The 18,594-nt window shown below is 43.8% G+C and overlaps 1 protein-coding gene across 6 annotated transcripts in view; it reads left to right on the top strand.

Annotated features, from left to right (window-relative positions):
• LOC144594736 (septin-11) overlaps positions 1-18,594 on the top strand; it is a 70,542-nt gene that overhangs the window by 17,962 nt on the left and 33,986 nt on the right. For 5 of the 6 annotated variants that reach the window (XR_013547421.1, XM_078401601.1, XM_078401582.1 and 2 more), the window contains exon 2: positions 15,202-15,322. Coding sequence is in view for 4 of the 6 variants with exons in the window: in XM_078401601.1 (XP_078257727.1) it covers positions 15,202-15,322 (121 nt within the window). In the remaining 2 variants the exon portion in view is untranslated. Of the gene's footprint in view, positions 1-15,201; positions 15,323-18,594 lie in introns of those variants that run through there. The other variant, XM_078401616.1, reaches the window with a different exon arrangement.

Here is an 18,594-nt window from a genome sequence, read left to right as displayed (position 1 = left end):
TTTCGACTGCACTGTCCTCCATCCCCCTTGTGGAGGGGTAGACCTCACGGCCCTTGACAACAGCACATTGCACTGGCTACAGCGCCTGGAGGGCGTTACATAATTTCTGCTGCCTCAAACGCAAGAAGAAGACATGATCAGTATCCATCATAACTGTATGTTCTAGCTAGTGGCATGTTATTTCTTATTGAACATGGCAAGTTGCTCAATGATACACAGCAGATGTATGTCCATGCTCTGTGGACACTGGTAAATAGCTGCAGCATGCGAGTTTGCATACTTAAAAGGGGAGAATCTCAAACAAGTTCACGTTGCTGAAGTTTGGGGTTCAGAGTTTCAATCAGCATTGCTGCTGTACTCTGATTCCTTAACTTATTTTCCCATGTACAGTTCAAAATCGTACCCAGTACAGACATCCAGGGGGCTGTGTTTACATTGTCATTTAAGTTTGGTATTTAAATATTTCAAAAGTATTTATCTGTGGCTGTTTTGTTTTCTTCACCTCCTTCCTCCTCCCTAGGTAATTCAAAAATGAGCAATTGTTTAATCAATACTAGACCAAGTGGACCCGTTGGGCCCAAACCTCTCCTGCATTGGTGCAGCACCCTCCCTGAACATAAAGAAAAAGCTGCTAATGCTGGAAATCTGAAATTTAAACAAAAATCACTATAAACTGATGAAGTCTTTTGACTTAAAAGCCACATTCCATCCCAAAACATCATCTGTCCATTTCCTCCACACACGCTGCCTTGCCCGCCAAGTTCCTCCAGCATTTATTTTGCCTTTTGTTCACAACAAATGTCTGCAAAGTATTCCAATACAATGGTGTTCACTGTAAAACTCGATTCCCTCTTCATCCATAAAACTCTGTCTTTTGTTGACCTGTTGAGTGTTTCCAACGCTTTGTTTCTATGTCTCTTCCAAGCATCAGTAGGTGCTTCCTGATTTCAACTTGTATCATTAATAAAATGAAACCAGACAAATACATTCCTCCCCAAGCCAGGAGATTTGAAGGTAATTAGCATCCCTCCCAGTGACATTGACATTAACTACCACGTCATAGGCTGGGGATTAATCATGTAGCTCTCCTTGGCTGTGGTCATTTAGTGCACTAGCGCACTGAGCCTTTTGGGTGACCAGTCAATTTTCCAATTATATCTTATAAATTAAATCACTTTTGAGTATCAGGGACCCTAAAAAATATAGATACCTGGAAATTGGGTTTAAATCTGGTTTACTATAAATTGTAAACTGCTTCCGGAGGCACTGAAGACTTGTAAAGTGTTAACTCTAATTTTATTTTCTTATGTGACTTTGCCCATACACTATATGTTATTTTTCACACCAAAACACAGACAATTAACAATTAGGTGTGTATAAAGGGAAGCAATGAACAAGAACTGTTAGTTTTATGGTCTTTATGACTGAATTGGTAAGGATGCTGAAAGTGACCCTGTTAATGTGACTCAGAGATTGGACAATTTGAGTCTCGTCTAGTGTAGTTGACTGGATGTGTAGGAAGGAACTGCAGGTGCTGATTTACACTGAAGATAGACACAAATTGTGGGAGTAACTGGTCTGAAGAAGGGTCTCGACCCCAAAAGTCACCCATTCCTTCTCTCCAGAAATGTTCCCTGCCCCACTGAGTTACTCCAGCATTTTGTGCCTATTTTTTGTCTGGCAGTTGGATGAACAGCAAATCAACTTCTAAGGTCATAAGGAATAGGAGTAGAATTAGGTCATTTGGGCCATCATCTACTCCGCCTTCCTAACCCCATTCTCCTGCCTTCCCCCCATAACCTCTGACTGAGCTGAAGTCCATTACAATGGAATAGCTCACTGGCACATGGTCTCATGGGCTATAATTGTATAAAAACTGATAGTTGCCAGAATGTGGCTTGTACCAATGAAGTTGTCCTCTTTGTCAGCCGGGATGCTGGTGAACTCTACGCACTGAGAATATCAATTAGTGGCAAGATTGATCATTTCTTTCCCTTTTAATTTCCTTTCCCTAGCTCACTAATTTTTCAAACTCATTTTTGTTACTGATGCAGCAAAGATGATCACCTGTAATCTGTTCCACTATGCGTGTGTTCACTGTGCGCAACAGAGTCCAAAACCAATAAATTGACTATTCTTCTACCTCCGATTTGCTCACTTAGTTCCAACCAGAAATTATATTGAGGCCTTTTCTGATTTCCATTCTGGATGGGACCAAGATTCATAGCCTTTAACTCTGCTGCACATCGTGGACGAATGTACAGTGGAAGAGATTCGAAATGAATGCAATGAAAATGAGTGCAATGAAAAATTTGATTTGGATTATAATCATGTTGTACAAATTAGAAAATGCATAAAACATCCCACTTGTAGAGCAAGTAATTTAGTATAATTTAGTTAAGCCACAACATTTTGCATAGTTCTAAGCCATAACGATTCACAGCTCTGGCAGCATTCAGAAAGCCTGTATTTTATTTTACTTGCCACTTGGAAATTCTTCAGTGGATGTGACAGAATGTACACAGGGAAATGGAAGTATTGGGGCAAGCCTACCTAATACAGCTGTAAAAATACTGATAGGAATGTCCACGTTAACACTCTTTCCACCCCAACCACATTTCAACCAGTTTCCCACAACTGTAAAGCAGAGAGCTAAAAATGAAATCCTGTTGCTGGAATTTGTCTGTCGAAGCTGCAAATTCCTGTGAGTAATCAACATTGGCAAGCTTGGGATTAGCAGCAGGGACTGGATATAAAAATTGATTGCGCTTGGCAGAGCTTTTTAATTTAAAACAATGATTTTTCATTTGGAATTTTAAATACAATCAAAGAAAAGATTTTCCATAAAGGTTACAGTGAAACTGGTTCCTGTATTTAAATAGTTTGAAGAAGGGTCCCGACCCGAAACACCATCTATCTATTACCTCTAGAGATGCTGTCTGGCACACTAAGTTACTCCAGCACTTTCTGTTTTGCTCTTGTATTTAAAATTGCCTTCTTCCATCCTGACCAATTATTCTTCGATTACTATCTATATATATTACTAAAACACTCATCTTGCATGTTTATATACATATTTGTTGGTTTGTTCGCGAGATACAGCCAAAACGGTACATGATAGCACGACAATTTTAGGCCCATCTTACCATTGTCCTGGGGTGTGCAAATAGCAAGTTTCGTTACAATAGCAAGTTTCGTAAAAACATTTAACTTAATAAACTTTAATAAATACGCTCCTCCTGCCGGGAGGACCGGCGTCCGTCCTGGCGTGCCCCGCTCCTGACCTTCCTCCCATGGTGCAGCGCGGCAGCAGAGGGTCAAACAAGATGGCCGTGGCTGCCGAGCTGCCGCTACAGGAGAGGTTTCCCCCCAACGGGTCCACGGATCGCTCTGACCGACGTGAAGGCCACCCAGGGCCGAGGTGAGTGGCTCCCTCTCGCCGTTCCCCCTCGCCCGCCCACGCCCCCGGGGAACACTCCCCGGCCACCAACGGGTCCACGGTTCGCTCTGACCGACGTGATGGCCGCCCGGGGCCGAGGTGAGTGGCTTCCTCTCCCCTTTCCCGTTCCCCCTTGCCCGCCTGCGGCCCCGGGGAACACTCGCCGGCCACCAACGGGTCCACGGATCGTCAGTTGGGGGAGGGTTGCCGGACCCAAGGAGAGGCTTGCACCCAATGGGGGTTGCCGTGCCCACTGGAGAGGTTTGCACGGAGGGTTGCCAAGCCCGTAGGAGAGTTTTGGATCAGTTGGGGGAGGGTTGCCAGGTCCGCAGTAGAGGTTTGCACCCAACGGGGGTTGCGGCGCCTGCAGGAGAGATTTGGACCTAACGGGTCCACGCCCGTCTAGTGTATTGGTAAAACCTTGACTTTCTTTAATTGGTTTGTCTGACTATTTCACTTCATTTTTGTTTTTGTTCATTGCAGAACTTATATATCCAGACTCAAATGTATCTTTGTTTTCATACTCTGCTCACCTGCCCCAACCAAACATTTATTCTTTAGGAGGAGTGCACACTAGAGCTTGTCTGGTGCTCAAATGGTTTAACCATCCATGCCAAATCTGCTTTGTAGAAACAAGGAATGGTAGGTGCTGGCTTACCAAAAAAAGACACAAAATGCTGGAGTAACTCAGTACCGCAGTAACTTCAGACAAAGAGTCCTGACCTGAAACATCACCTGTTCATATTCTCCGGACGTGCTGCCTGATCCGCTAAGTTGCTCCAGCACTTAGTATCTGTTTTTCCCCATATCTGCTTTGCTCAGCTTGTCTGAAGAATTTTGGATACCTTTCATCATGCAGTTTAGCTGTTTCATTGCATGGATCCTGTGAGTTCCCTGTTTTTTCCCTCCTAGACACGGGGCCTTCTGCAATTTGCTAAAGTTATTACTTCCTCAAAGGAACAGAGGCGATTGTTCCGGCAGAGATTTCCTTTCTAAGTTGATATCTGCTAATGCTATTGTTGTCCAGAAATCCTCAAGGTCATAGTCAATGAATGATCTCTGTGGAAGGGGGGGGGGGGGGGGGGGTCGGGGGGGGGGATGCGGTAGTGAAATCAACCTGTACTTATTGCCTTTTGTGAACATGTAACAATAACTGTGCATTTTAAAATCTACTGATATTTTTATTGATTTTCTCGTGATGAATGTGAACTCTTCATAAACCTCCTCCCTAAATGCAATTTAAACTATAAATCATGACCAGAAGCCTAATTGGATCAGGCTCATAGTTACCTTGACTGTAAAAGCAGGCTTCTGTTGAATGCCTCGACTCCTGATTCCCCAGAGTCCCTCTCTACCATTCACAAAGCATGTTAGGAGAGTGATGAAACACCCTCTATTTGCCTGGATGAATGTGGATGAATGAAGCTGAAGGACACCAGCAGCTCATCCCTGTTCACGGCAAGGCAATGTGGTTGATGATCCCTATTAACAATCATCCCTTCCATTACCGGCAGCACACAATGACAGTGTGTACCATTTATAAAATGCATTGCAAAAACACCCTTGCTTGGATTGGATCTCTCTAAACTACAACCGTTACCACAGGAGGAACACTGGTCGCAGATATACGAGATGGCTATTTTCTGAAAAAAACTCAAGTCTCCCACAACCTCAACTGGAACATATTGTGTATGTGCATCATTGCTAAAATCTAAGTTGTGGTGCCTCTCCTATCTGCCATCATGGAGCTCTTGACTGCATGGATGGCAGCATTTCAAGAAGGTGATTTGTCATCCCTTTCCTGAGGGTAGTTAAGAATATGCCTGCATTGCGCACATGTTTGAATTGAAAGAAAGAATATTTCTTCAGCTCGTTTTGCCCTCCCCGCACTTCCAGCCTACAATGTGAGAACATGTTGCTCTTGTATTTGGTTGGGAATATTTGCCGTTGAAACATTAATTTGGTTAACTATCTTGTGCTTATCACTGATTCCATTTTTGGTGTTTCCTCTGGCCACCTTGCTGTTTTTTTTACTTGGAGTTATGCATAGTATCCACAGTGCTTTTATTGTTTCTGAATTGCTGTAATGGCTTTTCTAATGTTTGATTGCTTTTGCTTGACCTATGAAAGTGGACCATTCCTGGCTGGCATACCTCCCATTCTCCACCTTTCATTAACTCGGGTCCATATGCAGCACTTCTGTAAAGATTCTATCCTAACATCCGCATGCAATGCACCATGTTCCATTTAGTAAAGGCCAGGCCATGTTTGTGGAGTGCCTCTGAGATGGATTCTTAGAACAGCTTGTACTGGAGCATACCAGGGAGAAGGCAATTCTGGATTTAGTGTAATGAACCTGATCTGATAAGGGAACTCAAGGTAAAAGAGCCATTAGGAGGCAGTGATCATAATATGATGTTTTACTCTACAAATTGAGAGGGAGAAGGGAAAATCGGAAGTGTCAGTATTACAGTATAGCAAAGGGGATTACAGAGGCATGAGGCAGGAGCTGGCCAGATTTGACTGGAAGGAGGCCCTAGCAGGGAAGACGGTGGAACAGCAATGGTAGGTATTCCTGGGAATAATGCAGAAGTTGCAGGATCAATTTATCCCAAAGAGGAGGAAAGATTCTAAGGGGAGTAAGAGGCACCCATGGCTGACAAGGGAAGTCAAGGACAGCATAAAAATAAAAGAGAAGAAGTACAACAAAGCAAAGAAGAGTGGGAAGCCAGAGGATTGGGACTCGTTTAAAGAGCAACAGAAGATAACTAAAAAGGCAATACGGGGAGAAAAGATGAGGTATGAGGGTAAGCTAGCCAATAATATAAAGGAGGATAGTAAAAGCTTTTTTAGGTATGTGAAGAGGAAAAAAATAGTCAAGGCAAATGTGGGTCCCTTGAAGACAGAAGCAGGAGAATTTATTGTGGGGAACAAGGAAATGGCAGAAGAGTTGAACTGGTACTTTGGATTTGTCTTCACTAAGGAAGATACAAACAATCTCCCAGATGTTCTAGTTGCCAGAGATCCCAGGGTGACGGAGGAACTGACGGAAATTCACATTAGGCAGGAAATGGTGTTGGGTAGACTGATGGGACTGAAGGCTGATAAATCCCCAGGGCCTGATGGTCTGCATCCTAGGGTACTTAAGGAGGTTGCTCTAGAAATCGTGGACGCATAGGTGATCATTTTCCAATGTTCTATAGATTCATGATCAGTTCCTGCAGATTGGAGGGTAGCTAATGTTATTCCTCTTTTTAAGAAAGGAGGGAGAGCGAAAAACGGGAAATTATAGACCAGTTAGTCAGACATCAGTGGTGGGGAAGATGCTGAAGTCAATTATAAAGGACGAAATTGCGGAGCATTTGGATAGCAGTAACAGGATCGTTCCGAGTCAGCATGGATTTACGAAGGGGAAATCATGCTTGACTAATCTTCTGGAATTTTTTGAGGATGTAACTAGGAAAATGAACAGGGGAGAGCCGGTGGATGTAGTGTACCTTGACTTTCAGAAAGCCTTCGACAAGGTCCCACATAGGAGATTAGTGGGCAAAATTAGAGCACATGGTATTGGGGGTAGGGTACTGACATGGATAGAAAATTGGTTGGCAGACAGAAAGCAAAGAGTGGGGATAAATGGGTCCCTTTCAGAATGGCAGGTAGTGACTAGTGGGGTACCACAAGGCTCGGTGCTGGGACCGCAGCCATTTACAATATACATTAATGACTTGGATGAAGGGATTAAAAGTACCATTAGCAAATTTGCAGATGATACAAAGCTGGGTGGCAGTGTGAACTGTGAGGAAGATGCTATGAGGTTGCAGGGTGACTTGGACAGGTTGTGTGAGTGGGCAGATGCATGGCAGATGCAGTTTATTGTGGATAAGTGTGAGGTTATCCACTTTGGTGGTAAGAATAGGAAGGCAGATTATTATCTGAATGGTGTCAAGTTAGGAAAAGGGGATGTACAACGAGATCTGGGTGTCTAGGTGCATCAGTCACTGAAAGGAAGCATGCAGGTACAGCAGGCAGTGAAGAAAGCCAATGGAATGTTGGCCTTCATAACAAGAGGAATTGAGTATAGGAGCAAAGAGGTCCTTCTGCAGTTGTACAGGGCCCTAGTGAGACCGCACCTGGAGTACTGTGTGCAGTTTTGGTCTCCAAATTTGAGGAAGGATATTCGTGCTATTGAGGGCGTGCAGCGTACGTTTACTAGGTTAATTCCCGGAATGGCGGGACTGTCATATGTTGAAAGATGGAGCAACTAGGCTTGTATACACTGGAATTTAGAAGGATGAGAAGGGATCTTGTTGAAACATATAAGATTATTAAGGGGTTGGACACGTTAGAGGCAGGAAACATGTTCCCAATGTTGGGGGAGTCCAGAACCAGGGGCCACTGTTTAAGAATAAGGGGTAGGCCATTTAGAACGGAGATAAGGAAAAACTTTTTCAGTCAGAGAGTTGTATATCTGTGGAATTCTCTGCCTCAGACGGCAGTGGAGGCCAATTCTCTGAATGCATTCAAGAGAGAGCTAGATAGAGCTCTTAAGGATAGTGGAGTCAGGGGGTATGGGGAGAAGGCAGGAACGGGGTACTGATTGAGAATGATCAGCCATGATCACATTGAATGGTGGTGCTGGCTCGAAGGGCCGAATGGCCTACTCCTGCACCTATTGTCTATTGTTTCAAATCCCACCACTGCAGCAGCCCATGGGAGCTTTCTCTTATATTTATAATAACCTACTGAATAATCTGTTCCTTTAGTCTCCAGCTTCATACCCCAAGTGCATCTCTAAATTTGGTGGCGGACCTTTGAACTGCTTGGGTGCTCATCTTTTTGTAGTTCATTCCCGTGCCAAACATCTCTGTTGTTCTGATTACCAAGTTGCACCATAGAGAGCATCCTAACGCATGGCATCCCTGTGTGGTACCTCAGCTGCACGGAGGCAGAAAGGAAAGCTCTACAGCGGGTAGTCCATAGAGCTCAGAGGGCCATCGGAACACAGCTACCAGACTTGGAGGGCATCTACAACACACGATGCCTCAGAAAAGCCACCAGCATCCACAAAGACTCTTCACACCCCTGCAACAGTCTGTTCGAACTCCTTCCATTGGGCAGACGATACAAGGCCTTCTACGCCCGCACCTCCAGACTCAGGAACAGCTTCATCCCCAGGGCCATAGCTGCTATGAACCGGTCCTGCTGAGCCGGATGGCCACAACGCATAGATCAACTTGCACTTTACCCTGTCTAAAAACTGTTACAATTGTTTCATTTCGTTGGGTTGCTGTTAATTACTTAAATTATTGCATCGTAAGGGAGGCGCATTCCCAATCTCGTTGTACCCCTGGGTACAATGACAATAAAGATATATTGTATTGTATTGTATTGTATTGTTAACAGAGGAAAGGTTTCCTAGGTTACCCAAAGCCACCAAAAGCCAACTCTTCAGCCTAGCTTTCAGAAACCTCTAGTTTCTTGACTCGAGTCACAGTGCAGCAAACTGAAGGGAAATGCCCCAGGTGGTTTAGTTAATACAAAGAAACTTGTATTGGAATTATTTTTCTCGGAAGTAAAGGTTTATATCCACTTTCTCATGCACCGTTCCTGATTTCCTTTCTCTCTCTCGTCCAGCCAAGAATTGAAAGTTGGCAGGTAGAATTTACAGAGGCCTTGCACTGCAGAGAGGGAATAACATAGAACTGATAAGACTCCACTATCTTCCATCTATGACTAGTCTGATAGATAACACTTCACTGCATTGGTGCCGATGAAGAATGAATTCTTGGAAGCTAAGGAGCTTCTGTTATTTACAGAGCTGTACCTTGCCAAAAAGCAGAACATCGTGAATTGATGTTTTGAGAATTTTTAACATTTCAGAATATCTATTCATAGTTTAATTACGTCACTCACTTTAAGGTCAATAGAATTTAATTCTGATGTCATGCTTCAGTGGAAATTGTAGTGTAATGGAAGTTAAATGGAACTCCTGCACATGAAAACAAATGTTCAGTGTGACTGGAAGGAAAGAAATTTGTTTTGGACTTTAGCAACAATTATCTTTTTAGAATGACTGAAAACTAATGTTGTCCAATTCGTTGAAGTGTGTTGACACACTAAGTTGTATAACATTTTAATTCTGCAGTGTCAAAATTATCCACTTTTAGTTAAATTAATACTATTATCTAGAATTTCCAGAAACATTCTTGTTTTGAATTTCCAGCAACATTCTTGTTCTGAATTTCCATAATAATGTAAATCTGTCAGGATCTTTGAAATGCTCTGAATGTGATCAGTTTTTGTGTTTCTCATGCTGCACACCAAATGCCTGAAATCCTGCTTTTCGAGAGGTACTGTAAAAGCACTTAATCCTTTTTGTTTTGGAAGCCTCTGAGGATTGGGTTTGGCAGTAAAATATACAACATACGTGACCCTTCTGCAGTTTCATTCTGGCTTTGAACAAATTCTTCCAGGCTTGTTTGTCACATCGGAGTCATTAAAATGAAGTCTGCATGTCAACTGTGGAATGCACATCTGTTCTCCATTAACTTTTGCTGATGTTCCCTGGTTGCAGCCCAAACAATGCTGCGATGGGCATGTAGTAATTTGAAACAGTTATCTGCTGTTGATCCTTTAGGCATTAAATCTCTTTAGTTAACTTGCTTTGGGTTTTTTGGGGGGGATGGAATCTTGTTATCTTATCCTGCCTTGCTCCTGGTTTTTCTATCTCCTACAAATTGATAGGATAGTCACATTCCTCCTATTCCTCAGCTATTAAAGGGTGTTTTGAATGTTGTTTAAATATGCAGTAATGTGGAGACCTGGAGGTCATGTTTTAGTTTTTAGTTTTAGAGATACAGCACAGAAACAGACCCTCTGGCCCACTGAGACCGCCAACCAGCGATCTGGAGTGTGGAGTCTTTGGCATGTGGGAGGAAACCGAAGATCTCGGAGAAAACCCACAAGGTCACGAGGAGAACGTACAAACTCCGTACACATCAGCACACGTGGTCGGGATGGAACCCGGGTCTCTGGTGCTGCAAGTGCTGTAAGGCAGCAACGCTACCGCTGCGCCACCATCATGTGTTAAGCTGCAAGTAATTTGCGTATTTTAGGATCCAATTTGGAACTTTGGACCAGTGAAGCAAGTGGCCTTTTGACCAAAGAAATTTGTGTAGTAAAATCCAACTAGTGAATTGCAAGTAGAATTTGGTTTCCATCAGGAGCAGGGTGATTGAGACTTGAATTGTGAGTTGTGAATTGTGACCCTTGAATCATGCTGTCATAAGCATCCTCTGATGTCTCCACTGTCACTTTGTCCAGGCTCGATCAATCATTATCAGTGAGAACTCGATGATTGCAAACAACCCCAGTCTTGGCCTTGCATTTTAAAGTAACTGACCATTGCTCCTCATTCTGATTTCTATGTGTCGTCAATGACATTCCAAAAGAGATTGCTGAACAGAAATAGACAATAGACAATAGACAATAGGTGCAGGAGTAGGCCATTCAGCCCTTCGAGCCGGCACCGCCATTCAATGCGATCATGGCTGATCACTCTCAATCAGTACCCCGTTCCTGCCTTCTCCCCATACCCCCTCACTCCGCTATCCTTAAGAGCTCTATCCAGCTCTCTCTTGAAAGCATCCAACGAACTGGCCTCCACTGCCTTCTGAGGCAGAGAATTCCACACCTTCACCACCCTCTGACTGAAAAAGTTCTTCCTCATCTCCGTTCTAAATGGCCTACCCCTTATTCTTAAACTGTGGCCCCTTGTTCTGGACTCCCCCAACATTGGGAACATGTTATCTGCCTCTAATTTGTCCAATCCCCTAATTATCTTATATGTTTCAATAAGATCCCCCCTCATCCTTCTAAATTCCAGTGTATACAAGCCCAATCGCTCCAGCCTTTCAACATACGACAGTCCCGCCATTCCGGGAATTAACCTAGTGAACCTACGCTGCACGCCCTCCATAGCAAGAATATCCTTCCTCAAATTTGGAGACCAAAACTGCACACAGTACTCCAGGTGCGGTCTCACCAGGGCCCGGTACAACTGTAGAAGGACCTCTTTGCTCCTATACTCAACTCCTCTTGTTACGAAGGCCAACATTCCATTGGCTTTCTTCACTGCCTGCTGTACCTGCATGCTTCCTTTCATTGACTGATGCACTAGGACACCCAGATCTCGTTGAACTCCCCCTCCTCCTAACTTGACACCATTCAGATAATAATCTGCCTTTCTATTCTTACTTCCAAAGTGAATAACCTCACACTTATCTACATTAAACTGCATCTGCCATGTATCCGCCCACTCACACAACCTGTCCAAGTCACCCTGCAGCCTTATTGCATCTTCCTCACAATTCACACTACCCCCCAACTTAGTATCATCTGCAAATTTGCTAATGGTACTTTTAATCCCTTCGTCTAAGTCATTAATGTATATCGTAAATAGCTGGGGTCCCAGCACCGAACCTTGCGGTACCCCACTGGTCACTGCCTGCCATTCCGAAAGGGACCCATTTATCCCCACTCTTTGCTTTCTGAAAGTTAGATCGTTTATGATTTTAGAAAGAATGAGTCATATTTGAATATCAACAGGAGAAGCTGAGGTTGTGCAGATGATGTGGCAGCATGAGTCTTTTTTTTGTTTTCGCTGCACAGTTCCCTGGATAATGATTAAATTTAGAACATTTTCCCGCCTCTCTCATCCCACATCCTTCCCCAGAGGAGTTGGAGATGGTTGTAAAAAAAATGTTGGTGCCTACTCAAGAAGTGTATTTTTTCTCTATCATTTGTACTAGTGGGTTTTGAACAGCTGCAAGTGGAATATAAAACTTTAGATCTACAGTGCCTGTCAGGAAGTACATTTTCCTGCCTGCTGTTCTTATTGAGTCCAGGCTTCTTTATATTTAACTTGCAGCTGACTGCAAAAGGTCTTCATGCAGACTAGTGGTAGGGTCTCTGCAATTTCCATCCAATTGCCAATTGTTTAATTCTGTGCATAAACATTATGTGATTAAAGGAACCCCACTGCATTGTTAGCCATTACATTTCAGACACTGAGAAACAAGCATATTTATAACCTTTCTCATCCTTTTCAACAATGTGGGTTTTCTCCAAGATCTTCAGTTTCATCCCACATTCCAAAGACGTACAGGTTTGTAGGTTAATTGGCTTTGGTATAAATGTAAATTATTGTGGGATAGGTATGTTGTCTTGAGGAGAATTGGGCTTTGCAACACACAATAGCCAAAAAGATTTGGATTGCATAAGGCAAAGAGGATACAATTATTTATATCACAGCTGTCCTCTGTTTCAAAGATAGTCACGTTTTAAATGTTTAAACAGAAAAGTTAACTGTTAGAACCTGCTGATTAATAAATGCTAAGTTTAATATTTGCCCCCCTTCCACCTCCATTCCTCCCCCTGGCTTCACAATCCGCACCTCTTCTCTCCTCATCCCCATAGCTCACACTTTGTCTTTTCATCTCTGGCCTGTGACCACCTATCTGCCAATCAAACCCCCACCCCCTCCCCCCACCTGTATTCACCTATCACTTGCCAGACTTTGTCCCACCCTGCCTCTCTTCCAGCTTTATTCCCCCTATCACTCATTACCGCTACAATCGGTCTGAAGGAGGGTCTTGACGCAAAACCACCTATCTAGGTTCTCCCTATCTCTATCCACCACTCTATCTCCAGGTCCCTCAGGTCGGACGATATGGGGCTACTCACTATCCCGCGGTCTAGGCTTAAGCTCAGGGGTGACCGCGCTTTTGCGGTTGCAGCTCCAAGACTGTGGAACAGCATCCCTCTCCCCATCAGAACTGCCCCCTCCATTGACTCCTTTAAGTCCAGGCTCAAAACCTATTTCTACTCCCTAGCGTTTGAGGCCCTCTGAGGGGGCGCTGTGAACTGTTTATGTATTGTGCTGTTATGTTTATGTGCCATTTAGTTGTTCGTTTATTAGTACCTGAACTGATGTACAGCACTTTGGTCAACGTGGGTTGTGTTTAAATGTGCTATACAAATAAAATTGACTTGACTTGACTTGACTCTGGAGATGCTTCCTGACCTGCTGAGGTATTCCAGCACAATGTGTTTTTTTTACACAATTGAGTGACTGTTGTAGCTCAGTAGGTAGCAAATCAGTCACCATGTTCCCTACATTACAGCCATGACTGCACGTCCCTGAAGTATTTTTATAAATCGTTTGGGACAAGTTGAGGTGGTGAAAAACATAGTATTTATTATTGCAGGTCTCTAAGTTCCCCTGTCTAACTAGTTCAGAAATGCTGTGATTACATCTGGCTTCTTAATGATTCATTATGTTATATGCGTCCTTATGTCCTTAAATATGTGTCCTTATGTTTACTATTCCACAGCTAACATTAAGATGGAGTCAGCATGCAACCTTTTTTCCAGATTATCTCCCTTGCCAAACCCTTTGCCCCCCACTGACCCGCTCTTTGGTGTTGTTTCTAATTGCATGTGTGTGTGCGCCTACATTACAGCTTCGCCAAGACAGTCAACTGTGCGATCAACATGGCCTCTTCTAATCTCCTTGCATCCACTTGTTAATATTTAGAATCTTAAACATGTTGTGACGTAGATCATAAGAACATTATAGCCCTGGAACAGTCCCTTCGGCCCCATGGTGTTTGTGCTGAACACGGTGTCATTTTAAATGAATCCCTTCTTCCTGCATGTCCCTCCAAACCCTGCATTTTCGTATGCCTATCTAAAAGCCTCTTGAATGCCGCTGTCGTAACTGCTTCCACTACCACCCCTGGCAGCACATTCCAGGCACTTACCACTTCCTGTGTGGGTGAGGGGTTGAAATTTGGCATTCTATTGCCTAAGTCTGTGTATGTAAAAATTAAGACCACTTTCAAGATTGAGAAAGATAAAATGTTGTTAGGCATCAAGCGATCATTAAAGCAGGTCAATGGAGTTAAAGTATAGATTTAAAATTTTTCAAATATAAACTTTATCCAGAATAAATAAAAAATGCAAAATCTCTTCCTGCATTCTCAGTTTCTATACATTCAATAGTGAAATACGCTGTAACGTTCACACCTATATTTCAAGAAATCACTCTTCTTACCACTCGTGTGGTTCTCTGGGGTGATACCCCTTCCTTTTGAAAGGTGTCCCCTCAATGTCCATCAGCGGAAGGACCAATTTATCACATTGGCCCAGGAGCTGAAGGAGTTGGAGCTGAATGTTCCCCACGTGCGAATCTGGGTGAGGGTGGGGAGAGCCATTTATAGAACCACTTGCAGATATAATAGAGTGCATTAAGAGTTTTGAAATCCTTTTCTGTCTCTCTTGGAGATTTTTAAATGATAATTTTCAATTCATTTACAGGTAGAATTTGCATGCAGTTATTGGTTTTAATTTGAATCAGTTTTCTAAAAGGATAATTATTTTGTCAATCATCCTCTTGCATGATGTGCACATTGATCTGTGAAGTATCAGATCACACTTCCCTTGGGTAAACCCCTCATTTGCAATTAGGCACGGTAGAAGTGAGGTATGGGTGTCTTTAGGGTGATTGTCCCCAAAAATTGTCCCTAGTGGGTGTAGGATAGTGTTAATGTACGGGGATCGCTGGGCGGCACGGACTTGGTGGGCCGAAAAGGCCTGTTTCCGGCTGTATATATATGATATATGATAAACAGTCCTAAAGTGATTTACAAGCATTAGTTTTTTAATGTTCCTAATTTTTTTTTTCTTTCTTCTTTTTGCAGTCTCAGTGTGAAGACCTGCGAAACATGAATCTTTCTGGTCATGTGGGATTTGATAGCCTTCCAGATCAGCTGGTCAACAAGTCAACAATTCAAGGGTTTTGTTTCAATATTCTTTGTGTAGGTGAGTAATATTTTGAAATAGTAAGAAAGAATTTTTGATTTTGTGAGTTTCTCCATGTTATTGCAAATATCACAGGATTAAACATGCAATTCTTGTAGTGTTGGTTGAGGAGTGAAGCGTGCTGATGGGTTGCACTTAAATAAACCAATATCTTAAGGGAAGGTTTGTTAGAGCAGTGAGAGTTTGGTTTAAGATGGCTTGAAGGAGAGATTGAAGCTGAACAGATATTTAGGAGGAAGGAAGCAGAGCTGGAAATGGAATACCTTAATGCAAGTAACTTAGTGAATCACGAAGAACTTTTAGCAGATGGGAGGATGATTATTGTAACTGATATCATAATTCAGTTAAATTTGGCATGGGTAAAGGAAATAATATGTGCAACTGTAGCAAAAACTTATAAGTTGGGGTAATTTTACTTTGCTGGGAAGTGAAACATGGACAACTAAGTGGTCTGCAAATTAACTAGAAATGGCCACTTGAAGATATGAACAATAGATAGGCCCTGAGAGAGAAGTGCTGCCAAATCTAGAGGCCTGGACACCGAAGTGCATTAAAGAGTAAAATGAGACAAAAAGAGGGAAATGAAGTACTGGAGAAGGTCAGAAGAGCATTGGGTACAGAAGAAAATTAAAAAGTAAATTTGGAAAGCCAACATGGGACATGAAAAAATACTGGCAATTGAAATTGAAGGAAATCCAGTTGCCAAATTGTATGGCAAATGAAGTTCCTCGTATGTTGCAAAACATACTTGGCTAATAACGTATTATTGTGATTGATGTTTCACTCATACGTATGAGGATAACAGTGTCACAATCCTGATGCATGATCAGGAGTCAAAACATCGACTGTCTCTGCCTCCACAGATGTTGTTTGACCTACGGAGTTCCTCCAGTAGTTTCTTTCTAGTTCCAGATTCCTGCATCTGCAGTCTCTTGTGTCTTAAAGAGGGTAATTTGTTTTTGTCAAATTGGGGCAAACACTTCAGTTACTCAAATCATACATTGTTCAATAAATTATATCTTGCAACCGACAATCTAAAGGTTAGCTTTATTGCAGCACTATTTTACAGCTGTACTGCAGTAATATTTTCCACAGAAAGACAGGCATGCTGAAGCCTCTGCTATTAAAGGCAATTTAGCACTATATATAACAGGTATAACAGAGCTTTATTTGTCGTTCGGTACCGAAGTACCGAACGAAACTACATAGCAGTCATAGAAAAGAAAAAGAAAAAAAACACAAGACACATAACCCCAACACAAACGTCCATCACAGTGACTCCAAACACCCCCTCACTGTGATGGAGGCAACAAAACTTCCCCTCTCTTCCCCACGCCCACGGACAGACAGCTCGTCCCCGACCGACCCGCACAGTCCCCGCACCGGGCGCTGAAACGTCTCGCGGCCGAACCGGGCGATGAAAGGCCCGCGACCAAGCCTTGCGCAGCTAAGTCCCGCAGCCGAGCCGCACCAGCGGTGAAAAGTCCCGCAGCCGAGCCGCACCGGGTGGTGTTAAGTCCCGCAGCCGAGTTGCACCGGGCGGTGTTAAGTCCCGCAGCCGAGTTGCACCGGGCGGTGTTAAGCCCCGCAGCCGAGTTGCACCGGGCGGTGTTAAGCCCCGCAGCCGAGTTGCACCGGGCGGTGTTAAGCCCCGCAGCCGAGCTGCACCGGGCGATGTAAGTCCAGCGGCCAAGCCGCACCGGGATGTAAAGTCCAGCGGCCGAGCCGCACCGGGGGATGTTAGGCCCCGCAGCCGAGCCGTGAGGAAGAGAAAAGTTCCCCACACCCACCCACCCACACCCACCCCCCACACACCACCACCCCCTCCCACACATACACAACCAAAAAAATATATATAAAAATCATCCCAACACCGACACTCAACAAAAAAAAGACGGACAGACTGCTAGTCAGCCGCTGCCGTTAGGCGCCGCCACTAATTTGTGCAGATCATGTGTATGACATGTTCACGTTGTGTACTCTGATAATGAACCATGAGATTAAAAGACGGGGTAAACCAAATGGGATTGTTTAAAATAAATTCTAATCTGATTCTCAAGAACAGCATGACTTCTAATGTGGGAAGAGACCCTCAGGCGGAATGTCTGCAGTTTCTCTTTGTTCCCGCAGTGCACAGTGAGTCATGACATTAAGAAAGGTTTCAAAGGTCTTTTATTGTCACATGTACCAATTAAGGTACAGTGATATGCAAATTACCATACAGCCATACGGTGGGGGGGGGGGGGGGGGGGGGGGGGAGCACCAAGACACACAACTACATAAAAGTTAACATAAACAACCACCACAACGGATTCCCCACATTCCTCAATGTGATGGAAGGCAAAAAAGTCCAAGCTTCTTCCTCCTTTTTTTCTCCCCCGGTCGGGGCAGTAGAACCATCCAGGGGTGATCGAAGCTCCCACATTGGGGCGGTCAAAGCTCCTGCGGCTTGGAGTTCCCGAAGTTGGTCTCTGATCAGAGACCGCGGGCTCCGCGATGTTACGTCCGCAAGCACTCACGGTTGGTGCTCCGAGGTCGACCCCTGGCAAAGGGATCATGAGCTCCGCGATGGTAAAAGTCCACAGACTGCCGCATTGGAGCTCTCAAAATCGGTCTCCAGCAAAGGCGGCCAACTCCTCGATACGATACAGAAAAAAATCGCATCCCCCAACCCCCCCACCCCCCAAATAAAACAAGCAAAAGACCACTAAAAACATACATTTAACACATACAATTAAAACACAAAGAAGGAAAGGACAAACAGATTGTTGCTTCAATGCTGCAACATTTTATGTACTAAAGCAAACCTGAAATCCTGTTAAAAGTCTAATTTTCACCTTGAGGTCCTCTGTTTACATAGTTTAGTCGTCTATGTTTAGTTTAGTTTAGAGATACAGCGCGAAAACAGGCCCTTCGGCCCACCGAGTCTGCACCGACCAGCGATCCCAGCACATTAACACTATCTGACATACACTAGGGACAATTTACACTTATACCAAGCCAATTAACCTACAAACCTCTATGTCTTTGGAGTATGGGAGGAAAGCGAAGATCTCAGAGAAAACCCACGCGATCACGGGAGGAACTCCGTATAGACAGTGCCCGTAGTCAGAATCGAACCCGGGTCTCTGGCGCTGCAAGCACTGTAAGGCAACAACTCTACCACTGTGCCGCCCGTGCCATCGTGTTCCACTTCCTGACAAATTTAAATTGGTCTTGCCCCAATTTGGAATATTTTTCTTCTATTGCACGTATTTTGTTGCATGGTGAGC

The sequence above is a fragment of the Rhinoraja longicauda genome, chromosome 1, assembly GCF_053455715.1.
Source record: "Rhinoraja longicauda isolate Sanriku21f chromosome 1, sRhiLon1.1, whole genome shotgun sequence".
NCBI classification, from domain to species: domain Eukaryota; kingdom Metazoa; phylum Chordata; class Chondrichthyes; order Rajiformes; family Arhynchobatidae; genus Rhinoraja; species Rhinoraja longicauda.
The sequence above is the reverse complement of the archived record's forward strand: the minus strand, read 5'-3'. Positions and strand labels throughout refer to the sequence as shown.